Source organism: Malurus melanocephalus, unplaced genomic scaffold, assembly GCF_030028575.1.
Source record: "Malurus melanocephalus ecotype Western Australia unplaced genomic scaffold, MMel_1.1 scaffold_612, whole genome shotgun sequence".
NCBI lineage: Eukaryota > Metazoa > Chordata > Aves > Passeriformes > Maluridae > Malurus > Malurus melanocephalus.
In genome coordinates, this window is record NW_026623844.1 from 156,522 (window position 1) to 169,517 (window position 12,996).

The following is a 12,996-nucleotide window of genomic DNA, read 5'->3' on the forward strand; positions in this document are numbered from 1 at the left end:
CATACTATCCAAAAATAGATATTCACTGCTTAAATTTGTTCATTTCAGGAACATATAGCAAGCCAGTTTATTGTGGCACTTTTGTATTAGTTCTGATTATTCTCCATTTGAAATGATGACCTGAAGCAAACTCTTTATTGGAAAACACATTAATGAAACATATTCTGAACTAAACAATAAAAACCAAGATAAATAAACACTTGGTACCCATAGCTTGAAATTTATGCACACCATAAACYTGTCTCCCACAGTCAAAATGCTCTCCTAATTCCTAAACAGATGCTTGAAACACAGAACACTTTGAAGGATGACTTACAAGGCAAACACCATGAATATCACACTCAGCTGCATGCCCATTGCACTTGCAGGGTTGACAAATACCTCCAAAGAGTATTCCATCCACACGGTAGTACCCAGGGAGACASGACTGACAAGAAATGAAGAGGGGAAAAAGCAGCAGCATTATGTGTGCTGGAAGCAGACATCAAAACGTTTTCAAAGAGTGCCCCTCCGACCACCCACCATCCAAGTCATTCACACTGTGCCAAATGAATGCTCATTCAACCCTGTTGATGTCACTGTAGCTCTTTTCTAGTGGTTGTTTTTTCCTTGCACAGGATAAAAGGGATGAAAATTAACTCCATAAAACTTTGATTAATCCCTTTGCTCCCTGGAGGCATGAAAGTTAACTTTTTTGTGGTTTAATATGTGAAAATCCTTATTATGGGACAACAAAAAAGAGATGTTCTATACCTCTGCAGAATCATTAATAATGCTGTGGCACAAAGTTTCATGCTGAAATTACTTGTCAAAATAGCCTTTGCTATTCTGCATTGGGACTATGCCTCTCTAAATCTTCTGTTCACAGATCCACAAAACAGCACCTTGCACAGTGCATTTCACCCTTGTGGGTTCCTCCAAAAGCTAATATTCCTGCCTGCCAAGGCTCCTTATTGCCTCCATAAACTTAATGGCACATAACAGAAATAAACTGTGCATGATCCAGATCCAGAAAAAGTGCTATTCATGAGTAAGGTAAGTTCAAAACGGCTTCACAGAGCTTTCACAGCTGCTCCCTCTGCAACACTGATATTCTGAAGCKCATCTTCRTTTTTTAGTGCATGAAAAAGAATTMAAGAAATAAGTTTAAAATCCCATTTAGCATATCTGAAAGAAAATATCTACAGAATTGTGTAAAGTGTAGCAAACAACAACTCGCCACAGAGCATCTACTTTAATGGCAGTATAATTATAGGCAGCCTGCCTTTACATCCTAGACAGTTTTCAATAAGAAATAATTTTCCATACACATAACACTATAAGAAGTTACCTCACAGGATATCCCTGTGTAACCCTGAGGACATTCACAGAATTCCACATCTGGTGCTGAAGAAAGATCTATAACATTTGCATTTGCAGTATCCAGGGTCACCGAGTCCAGCCTARGGTCAAGCAGGAAAACACCACATTATTTGTCTCCTCAAACTTGATTTTTAACAGGACAGTTTGCTTCTGGGGAGATAACACCACTACTCCCTGTCAGGGACAGCTGAGGAATAGGCACAAATCTCTTCTAGAAAAAGTCTCTGATCATATTCTTAGCACAGCATTTGCAGTTCTGGGAGTAGAGGTGTTCTCCTCCTATTATCATTATTGTTACTAGAAGAGACAATCTTCTCAGCCACAGGAAACATTATTGTAAGAAATCCTTACAAATAGTCTATAAACATGAACACACTATCCCTAAATGAACATAAATACCACCAGAGTGGTGTGGGTGTACAAAGCAAATTTTGTATCAGTTCCTACTTAATTGACATAAAATGCTACCAAATCTCAGAATACTCTGAGTAGAAAGGGATCAAGTCCAACTCTTAATCAAATGGCCCATACATTTGAATCCATAACCTGGGTGTTAATAGCACCATGATCGAATTAAGGAATGAGGAAGAAAGGTTGTCAGGGAGTCTAAAGAAATGAAGTAATTAAATGATGAAGCTGATTCCCTTGAGAGCGATACAACTCTATTCCTGCATCCTGGAGAACAGGTAAAACAAAGATGTGTAAGGTCTGACGCAGATACTGCCGATGCTGGTTTGAGACCATGGAATGATCCATAGTTTGAGACTACAGAATGATCCATTACAGCCTCATTTTCCTGTTAAGGACTCCCTTAGAAATGAGTATCAACAACATCCACAAACAAACATGAAATTACAATCAATGTCTTTATTGASAGGTTTTCAATAGTCAGTGATGGATTAACTTGCCACACACCCAGTAAAGCATACTGTAGAGAGTTTTGGAGGCATTTCCCTCTAAAAAAAATCAGCCATTGCAATAAGGCTTTTATGCAGTATTCCTTTAAAACAGAAAACTGTTTCTGCTATCAGGTACCTTTACAATCAAATGCCCTTTTCCTCACTCCATATGAATGTATTGTGGGGCCTAGACTGGACTTGAGAAAATTCAATAAGCAACATTTTTTTTCTAGAAACTATTAACATCAAACTTCAGGAATACTGTCACTAAGAATCATGATTTATATGCAGAAAACCACTAGAAATATATATAGATTAAGTTCAAAATTTTGTCTCACTTACCTGTACACAGCCTTTTTGGCTATGTTGTAGCTGGCCCTGATCAGAAGATGGGTCACGTTTGCCAGAACCGTCATCAACATTTCCCTGTCTATTGCTTTTTTTGTATTGAACTCTATGAAATTCTCTGATACAAATCTCACTGAATTAGAATACTCCTCATATGGTTGTAAGGATAAGCCTGCTGCTCTTGTACTCAGAATCTGTCCATTACCCTGAAATTGAAAGATAGAGAAAACAATTTCCATATTTGCATGTAAATTTTATTAAGCAATTACATTTGTCTTTTGTCCTTTGTCTATTGCTAAGTACATATTAAAAATGTTTTTTGAGATGCCTGAATTTACTACAGAGCCTTACTTTTTAACTGCAACATAAATCTAGAAAACCAAGAAATTGGCGAGAATACTCCATTTCACAAATGTCCTTCCAGTTTATTCTAGTTTGTTTTGTAAACACAAGTATGTACCTCACCAAGTTACAGACTGATTAAATTTTAGGTATTTAGCATCTAAAGCTGGTATTGTATACCTAGAAATTCAGACATATGGATTAGAAAAGCAGAGAAATGAGTAGTAATAAAATCTTCATAATGACTTTTAAGGGACTTAAAATTTACAAAACTACTACTGTGGAAATATTATTTTTCAACCCCAGATTCCTAATAATGTCTGAACAGTAACAAGCTGAAAAACAATCCACCTGAATGATGACATCCACGCTAGACACTATATCACTGTCCACACTCTCCATTGGAATGTCRTAAGATACCGTATACTTCAAGTGTCCCCCAAAAGCTGTGAGCTGAAATGACAAAAAGCAAAGTCTTAACAACACGATAACCTCCAGCCAACACAGGGAAATTACACGGGTCAGCACAATGTCCAAATTACAAGACAGCTGGAGGCTTACAAACAGCACTTTACAGGAAGAGTTTAGCATGCCGTGAGTGTCAGCACAGGGACAAGAGCTGGCTTGCTGCTGTGCAGGTGGGRAGAGTTAGCTCAAGGCTCTACAGGTGACTCAGGTGAGTGCCCTCATTCAGTGTAACACAGGGCTCTCAACAGACAGCAGAGGTGTACCATCGTCCTAGCCAAGGGGCACGGCATGCTGGAGCTTTTCACATTCCACACTCCCCCTTTCAGGGTCCTTAGCCCCACAACTGCTGCTGATTACTTCAAAGTAAGTTAACCAACATTTAGACCTAAATTAAATTAATAAGAAATCAGAATTTGAGTGAGGGTTGCCCTGTGCAAAATCTACTTCTTAATGTCACACTTCTTAGACTTCTTTTCATGTACTAACACTTCTTTTCACCATACTAACAACAAAGCTGCATGGGCAAAGAGACTGAACTGAAAATGGTTACAGGTAAGGTTGCAAGGCAAGCAAGCCCCTCTTCTCACCACTGGTGAAGCCACAGCTGGAGCTCTGACTCCAGTTCTGGGCTTCCCAGTACRGGAGAGAGGTGGACACACTGGAAAGAGTCCAGCAAAGGGCCACTAAAATGGTTAAAAGCCTGAAGCATCTCTTGTGTGAGAGTAGCAGGACTGTCCAGCCTACAAAAGGCTCAGAGAGATCTTGTCAATCTATACAAACACYTTAAGGGAGSGTGCAAAGAGAATGGARCTGGGCYCTTTTCAGGGGTGCCCAGTGCCAGGAAAAGAGGCAATGACCAGAACCTGAAATACAGGAGGTCCCTGCTGAACATCAGGAAACACTTATTGTGAGGGTGCCCAWGCTGTGGCACAGGTTGYTCAGAGYGGTTGTGGWGTCTCCATCCTTGGAGATATCCAGGATTAGCTCACTGATCATGGGACTGGGTAACCTTCTCTAGGTGTCCCTGCTTGAGGAGGGAGATGGGGCAAGATGAMCCCCAGAGGTCCCTTACAACATCAACTATTTTGTGATTCTGCTGCAAAAATAGGACACCCATAGCTTTAGTTAGTAAACAGTGCAAAAATTTAAGTTGGCCAAAAGGCCAGGTAAGAGAATTTAATGGTCTCATCTACTGTTATTTAACAAGGCATGGAGGGTGTAAATTTTGGGATAGGAACCAAGTGTATGGGAAATATGAGCATATAAATCAGTAACAGTCAAGAGAGATTATATTGTGTCAAGGATAGGCAGAGGAGGAAGTGGRGAGATGGATGAACTCAAAGAGCAAAAAGAGGGTACTGGCAATATCCGCCCAGGAACATTCTGATTTAAAGAGAGATTAAAAGCAGATTGAGCAGTTTGGTAATATTGGGGTTTATGTGTAATTTTTAATTACAAGAACTATATATTACAGTTATGGTTATAGCAACAGGTTATGATTAACACAGAGAAACTAAGAGGGAGTTCTGACTCCTTCGCTGAGTACTCACTTTATTTCCTAGATATGCCTCAGGAGCTGACCAGTAGTAAGTATGTTTCAGCACTTTCACAACCTCAGTGTTGTTAATACTTATTTGRCGGGGTCCATCAAACTGGCTTCGCTGAGGCTGCACACTCCTGGCATTGTACAGGTCAGTAACAAGCCATCCAGCCATGTCTGAGATCTGCAAGGAGTAATAATATTAATGAAAGTCAGGAYGTTGTGTCACTGAGAAAGCATTCAGCTCTTCCTAGATATTCACTCAAACTGATGGATCACTGTCATCAGCCCAGCCTGACACCCAACATATCCAAATGTGCCACTTCAGACTAGGACAGTCTCCACCTYTATTAGAAAGGAACAAAAATATAATGAGTGTTATCTTCATCCTGCCAAAAAAATTAACATTATACCTATGCAGCTCCCTGAGACAGAAACACAGGACTTCAAAGACTTTGAGGSCTATTGTCCCCATTTATGGACAGGRTTGAGTGGAGGAAAGCAAAAACTACAGTTCCAGAAGAGGGAGCAAGATGAGAGAACTTTGCTCTTCTCACAGTTTTATACAGTCATCTTAGAATTTCAGTCAAGTTGATGTGTTTTCCWCCCTTTTTGTTGCCACACAGAACAGGAGACCAAAGAGTGGCTAGCTCTGCAMAGACACATAAGGAATTTGGTGGCAAAAGGGTCTCCACTTTCGGTCTCCAAAGCCCCACAACTCAAGAAACATTTGTTCAGAAGACAATGACATTTATAAACACTGTTTGCTATGAAAGAGACTTGACCATATTGCCAGTGGTCACTCTAGCCTTGTCCAGTAGCTATGAGAGCAAGGAAACAGGTTTGGGTTCATCTCTTCAGCATGAAAAAAAAAAAAAAAAAGTCAGAAAAAAATGCATCTTTCCAGTGCATTATTGCAGCCCCCACTACCCGATGCTTTTGATATTACTCCAAGCCAGTGGGGCCAAAGCCTGAACTGGGATGATTTGCTGACTATCTCAGAGCTGCCAAAGGATACTGAAAATCCATTCCTCTGTAAGGAAACACACACCAGAATTTGCAGTTAACTTGGGCACGTGTCAAAGAGAAATATAGTACATTTTGCAGCTGCCTGAGGAAAGAATATTAGGTCATGGACATAACAGATAAATACCTGACTGATGGGCCATGTAAGACTGTCACAGACATCAGAAACACCGAAGCAGAAACACTCTGTGCAGCCCTGAGGATTCCTTTCTTGCAAATTGTAGAATCCTGGTTTACAGAGATYACAGTTTTCACCTTCTACATTTTCCTGTCAAAGGCATATAACATTTGGTTCACATCAGCATTATTATGGTAACAAATACCATGGATTAGGTGGGATTTAACCATAACAGCATTCAGAGGGTTATAAAAGAAAACACATTTCAGCACAGCAGGATTATTGAATAAGACTCAGAGCTTAAAACTGAAACTGATTGGAAAAATTMATCAGAATTTGCCAGTTCATCAAAATCTAAACAAGCCCTGGCAAGGGTGCTATTGCAGTTAAATTTCAATACAYGGGCAGGGTTTGAAAAGCTTCTGCCAGCTTGACAGTCTACGTCTCTTGTGGTTTGATTCTGTAGATTGCTCTGGAGAAAAGATCTCTTATTTTCTTAATCCAGATGGATTAMTTTTCAGATAGCTCACCAGATAGAACCCAGAAAGTTCGCCTTTAAGGCCAGGCTTTTGCAGCTACCACAGCGAGCTTCAAGACAAGTTCTCAACCATCTCTGAATATTTACATTGTGACCACCACTGCTGCTGGCACCTGTTCCTGGAAGAGCACCACTCATGCCAGCTGGCAACTCTTCCTCCCAATATGCTCTGGCTAAGGTCCAGAAATTCCTGCTCTGGATGTAGAGGTGCTCCACTCCTTTAGGCCCTTTTGCTGRTCTTCTGCCATGCAAATTGGGCAGTTCAGAGTATACTGCTACATACCTCTCTCAAGGCAGAATTTACAGATGAAAAAAGATCCAAAACAGTGCACCCAATGCTTTCTTTCCTGTAAAATTTGTACAGCCAGTCAACGGCTGTTTCTTTAAAAAATTTGAGACAAACAAAGCAGCAGAGAAAATATTTGATAAATGCCCACAAAGCTGTGTAAATTGTAGACCTCCATGGGCATTTCCACATAGTAAGATATAGAACATTTCCTACTGCCAGGGACAAGATTCTGATAATAACTTATCTTCACATCAGGACAAGATCTGGACAGACAGAACTCTCCAATCTCAATCCGTGGTTTCCACTACGGGAAAACTCTGCTTTGAAACTTGAGCACCACTCCAAGTTCCTGATACATATGGTTAGGACACCAAGACTGCAGGGCATRCAGGTGAAGCACAGCTGTCTTACTGTTTTGAGGAGACCTATCTGAGCTCTGCATTGCCACGGGAAATGCAAAGCCCATGGACTAAATTCTGCTTCCACAAGCAGTTACCAGGATACCTTAACTGCAGTCACAAGAATCACTCCATATTGCACACTTACATCTAATTTGATCCTATGGAGCAAATTTCAGGCTTACTAGAGAGAAATATGAGACTTTCAACTACTTTTTCTTCTGGAACAGTCTTTGGCATGTCAAGTTTTCATAAGACCTCTCTAGACGGGCAGGTTATGYATTTTTGTAAGCAAAGTACAACCTCTGTTTACAAAGCATATTAAAAATTTATGATSTCCAGTTCTGTTTCAAAGACTGAGGATGGCTGCTTCTATTTGCTAATATGCAAACTTGGGGAAAATCTCAGGCAAAGTGCCCCCTGAGATAACAAAATCTTAAAATCTTGGATTTTTACAGAAATAGTATTTGTATKCTCCTTTCAGCTTTTTTATTTTTCAGCCTTCAGGATGCATTTAGATCACACATTTCACTGTATCTGTAACATTATTAGACAGAAATTATTTATTTCTTAATGAAAAATAAAAATCTTACCAAATCACTAGATTTCAAGGAAGTTGTATTTCAAGAATGGTCAAATATCACAAAATGCAGCTTATAGAAAAAGAATAGCTTTTTCTGTGTTCACAGAACCTGCGAAGGCTTAGAAATCCTGTCTCCTTCATTCGATACTTGGAGCACACAACTTTTCCTTTCATCTCCGTAGGTGGTCCACTGGCTGGTGACATTCTCTGTGTCTTGGCCTACAAATTCTGTATGCCAGGTTCATGCCCACAGCAGCACTGAAAATGGGCAATTTCTAGTCCAATTTATACTAAAATTTTCACTACTTAGCTGCATTGGCTGCCAAAGTGTTACTCTAGCTCAAAATCAGGCACGGATCTCCTTTTTCATATTTAAATTGGCTATTGGAGCAATTTCTTTTTTYCAGATTCTTTTTATTCATATAGGTTTGATACCTTGGATTAGATGAATTATACAAAAAGACTAAATTTTCAGAAGAATTGTCAAACAAACCATGGTGTTTTTGGCCCCTGTTCACTATCATATTTCGCAACAAATACATAAACTACTAGCTAACATTTGGTTCAGAAAATTAAGTAACTTCTTTAAATATTAACTYAGTTTTATAATAAAATTCAGTGGAATTTACAGCTGCAAGACATTTTAAGAGGTTTGGATATTTACCAAAAAACAAAATGCTGCAAAACTGCTCTCTTTTTAAACATTTTTATGGTTTATATTTTATAATTGAATAATTAAATCATTTTTCATACATATGTCTACTGCAAGTGTTCCAATAGTTCTTTCCAAATGCCTGCTATTTCTCCACACAAAGCAGATGTTTTATACACAACATTTATTTACAATCAATCAGTGGCTTTGAAGAGAAATATCAGATSATTCCTAAAGCCAAACCCAGCTAGGCATACTGACATTCTCTCTGTGACTGCCTCACACATGTAGAGGTTTTATTTMATTTTAATGTCAGTCTGGCCCATTATTACAGAAAATGTTGTGTCAGTAAGATACAGAACTACTCAACATAAATTACCATGTTTTTCAGTACAGAGAATAATTAAGTTTTGGATTGTCAGGTGTACACTTAYGCCAGGTTACTTCTTATAAAGGAGGTGATTTCCCCAGTTAATAAACTCATTTCACTATTAAAAATGAGTATATAAATCAATGCACAGACTCAATTTTGAACAAAAATATCAGTTTAGTACTCACTTTGCAAAGACAAGGTTCTGTGCATGGATCTTCATTAATGCTGCCAATCAGGCTGCAGTTACAGCGCAGGCAATTTGGGAAGCCCCGATAYCCAAATGCACAACGATCACATTTTTCTCCTGCATAACCTTCTCTACATTGACACTGGCCTGGCCAAGTCCCTTGAATAGCAAAAGTAGAGAAGAAAAAAAACCCAAATAAGAGCAGGCAATAGGCTGGATTCAAGATGTCTCAAAGCGTACAAAAAATTTAGCATTCCTTTATTTATTACACTCCATGTTATACTCTACACAGATACTTGGCATAAGGTCAGTCTCACTAGCTATTTTTCATGTTCAAAGTACCAGATGCACAGAAACTGCAGCAAAATGGATTTTGTGACAGATGTAACAGCATTCACAAACAACAGTGTTAGATCTCAACACCTCACATTGTTTTACACAGTAGAGCCCACAATCCCCACAGGAGAACACATCCAGGCACTTGACAAACCTTAAAATTATAAAACTGTTATGACTCAGCATCACCTTCCCAAAGATTTACCAGTGTTTGGAAATGGTACCTGAAAGGCAGCCATTCAAAGGCAGGTAACATTCCCTCAAACTTCAGTGACCACAAACACAGCCAGATTTAAAGTTTAGGGAAAACACTCTTCCTGCTTCCTTACCAGGCTGTGAGTCAGAATGGTGCTCATCTTTAACACACACAGAACTCAGAGAGCCAAATGGGTCGCAGTCACAGGGATAGCAGGGGTGCTCCTCATAAGGAGAAACCTATAAAATAAAAGTTCCCTGTCAAATTTTCGAGTTATTAACTGGGAAATGTAAAGTTACACCTGTTTCCTGTCTCCAACCACCGAAGCTAAAATGAATAAACACTGGAAAAAGATAATACAGGGCAATAGAGAAGGGTTTTGTCTAACTTTAGCATGCAGAAGGATCAGGGGATTGCAGCCTAGAAAAGAACTTAAATGTGGGAACAAAAGTTGATCTTCAATAGCACAAAGATATAGTAACYGCTAATGGCTGGAAGGTGAAGTCTGACACATTCAGCATAAATGGGCATTTTTTGTAAATACCAGCAATCACCACTGTGAAGGTCTGCCAAAAGATATGGAAATGTCTAAGATGAGAGTGGATGCTTTTTGCAAAAATATTCTGGTTCAAAGAGGAAAGAAATTAAAAAAGTCCTTGGCTCTGTGTTCAATTGAAGGACAACTTATCTATTCATAAAGACTCATTCTGACTTCATGATCTATAAATCTTTGAAACATAAGGCAAAGCAAATCATATGGCAGGATTTTACTTATATCCAGGGAAAATTGTCCTTTGAGGTGCTTCAGCTGTAAAGTAAATCAGTAATGATGTCTGAATACACATTTAATGGCTGTGAATTGATTGAAGAACTTCCTTCAATGCTTCTTACAGCAACTCTAAAACAATCTCTGGCTCCAATTTACTTCTTTGGAWGAGCTGTATCTGCTGTCTGGTCATGCTCCTTTTCACCCTTGCTCTCTGCACCAATTTATGCCTGAATTTTAAAGTATGGGTTTTTCAATATGCATGAACGTATCAAAGCAAGACCACGTGGAGTAGAAATTTAGTTCAGAATGTCTCATTATACAGAGCCCTCTAACACTGCAGTTCTACACAATGTTAAGTTAAATAAGTTTGTATGCTTAACTCTGTCAGCCTTTCTTGACAAACATCTTGTAGAGTCTATGCCCTTTTTCCACAGAGCACAATTATGCACAATCCCATCAAGAAGAACATTTGTTGCAACATCTCATGAGCCAAAGATTCTGATCTTAGAACCAGGTCCCTTTTAACACTGGTTGAAAAGGGTTGAGAGGATGGTGCATAATTTTGGCGCTTATGAAGACAGTGAAACTTCAGTACTGGCAATTTTTAGAGCTTTACTCATAGGAAATGGGTTTCCTATCAGGRCATGTACATTTCCACACTAGAATATCAAGCTTCATCTTTATTTTTTCTTCTCCAACAGCTTGATCTGCCCTCCCACACAACTGGACAAGCATTTTGCTTTTTTTCTGAAAGTTTGGATGTTACAAAAAAAAAAAAGCTCTCTATAGCTGTGAACTATTCTGCAGCTGATAAAAAAAAAAAACTTATTAATCACAAGCAGCTGAAATACATATGATACCATGTTGTAAWTCACCAAAACATTAGAATGATACTTTCTAAATCTTACTTTGAGTGGTCTAAAATATCCATCAGCACACATTTCACAGTTGATCCCAGCAGTATGTTGAGTACAGTTTAAACACACACCACCTCCTACATACTGGCCATGAATGTCCATGCTCCTTTTCTGATCCGCAATACTTTGGTTGTAATAACAATCTTCTGCTTTGTTATGACAGTTGCATTCTGAGAAGGAATGGAAAAGAAATCAAWTTTTTTCTTATTTACACTGTGTAAGAGCTCTTACAACACTGACATTTTTCAAATTTGAAAACCTAAGTAGAAGAGCCAATCAATCGACCTCAAAAGTGGGTTTTTTCCCACTAACCATGCCATGTGCTTCATCAAATTTAACAACACTGTATAATTTATAACACTATATTTCTTATCAAGCAAGCAAATTTCAAAACTACTGTTATCACTTAAACAGCACCATTTKTAATGGTATTTTGTATAACCTACTAAGGTAATCTCGTCAGGACTGTCGTCAACAGTGATGTTTTGAAAATTGGCAATAACTGTTCCTTCTTTCTCTGTCCTCTGCATTACAGAAGAACACCTGCCTAATTCTGCTCYAATTTGTATTATAGACAAAATCTGAGAAGTCAACAAAAAAGTACTCAGTATAAATTTTATTTAGTCTAGAGGATACTTCAGTCCAAACTGTCATAAACAACTCCTTTCCAAAAAGTGCTTTTCCAAAAAGACCTTATGACTTGTGCAAAGACTCCAACTAAAAAGACTACTTTTCCATCCAGAACTTTAAATTTTGTCTAATAGGTTCTTAATTGTGTGCAGCTTGTGCTATACATTAGTAATGCAAAATAAGAAAATGCACCAAGTAGCTCTGGCAACACATTCAGCCATACTGGCAYAGCCTAAGTCAATCTATCAGACAGTGACCAATAAGAAGTTCCTTTCAAAACATTTGTTATCAGAACAGTTACTCATCTGACAAAATTTCTGATCAATGTATGAAATTTGCATTTCAAGTAGCTAACAAAATGATTGATGCAAATCTGCTAGTTTCTACAGGAGTACAATCAGTCCCCAATTTCCTCTGAAAAGGAGACTCTGAAAGCTGTAATACATGACAATTCCACTAGCCAAGGAGTCGCACTGAACAGATGATTTATAACCATCTCAGTTATGATTAAAAGTAGGTTTTCTACCTCTGAAAAATCCCAAGAAGACAGTTAATCTAAATGCYTGTKCATACTTACTCTCACATTTGTTCCCAGCAGAAAGGGTTCCTGGTCTCCATGGTTTCTGGTGGTAGCCTGGACAGCACTTATTACAGCTTTCTCCACAKGTGTTGTGTTCACACTGGCACTGCAATTTCTAAGAATAAAAAATTCACTTTCTTGAAATATTTTTTAATGGGTAATTTAATCTATTTTGCCAAAAGTCTGCCCAGTATCAGCCTCAYTCCAAAAAATGACCCACAAATACTCCACAATAAGCACTGGACTGCTCCACCATGGTACATCAACTATTGGGGAAYAGCCTTTCTAGAACTTTCTAATTTTTATAGCCTTTCTAGGAGGGGCAAATCTCTTGTGTTGCAAGACAAACTGTGTCTTGTGCSCCTTGAATTGTTGATATTCAATGCCAAGCAAAAAGAGTTYACTTCAAGAAAGTTACATGAGACCSAGATATTCTAGCTCTGAA

At 38.6% G+C, this 12,996-nt stretch overlaps 1 protein-coding gene across 1 annotated transcript in view; it reads right to left on the minus strand.

Moving 5' to 3' along the window:
* Window positions 1-12,996, minus strand: part of LAMA1 (laminin subunit alpha 1) — a 97,857-nt gene that overhangs the window by 48,334 nt on the left and 36,527 nt on the right. The window contains exons 7-16 of the mRNA XM_057383165.1: window positions 12,549-12,666; window positions 11,333-11,511; window positions 9,789-9,894; window positions 9,122-9,282; window positions 6,113-6,253; window positions 4,970-5,143; window positions 3,303-3,404; window positions 2,604-2,815; window positions 1,331-1,442; window positions 317-427 (exon numbers count right to left, since the gene is read on the minus strand). Coding sequence (XP_057239148.1) covers window positions 317-427; window positions 1,331-1,442; window positions 2,604-2,815; window positions 3,303-3,404; window positions 4,970-5,143; window positions 6,113-6,253; window positions 9,122-9,282; window positions 9,789-9,894; window positions 11,333-11,511; window positions 12,549-12,666 — 1,416 coding nt within the window. The remainder of the gene's footprint in view (window positions 1-316; window positions 428-1,330; window positions 1,443-2,603; window positions 2,816-3,302; window positions 3,405-4,969; window positions 5,144-6,112; window positions 6,254-9,121; window positions 9,283-9,788; window positions 9,895-11,332; window positions 11,512-12,548; window positions 12,667-12,996) is intronic.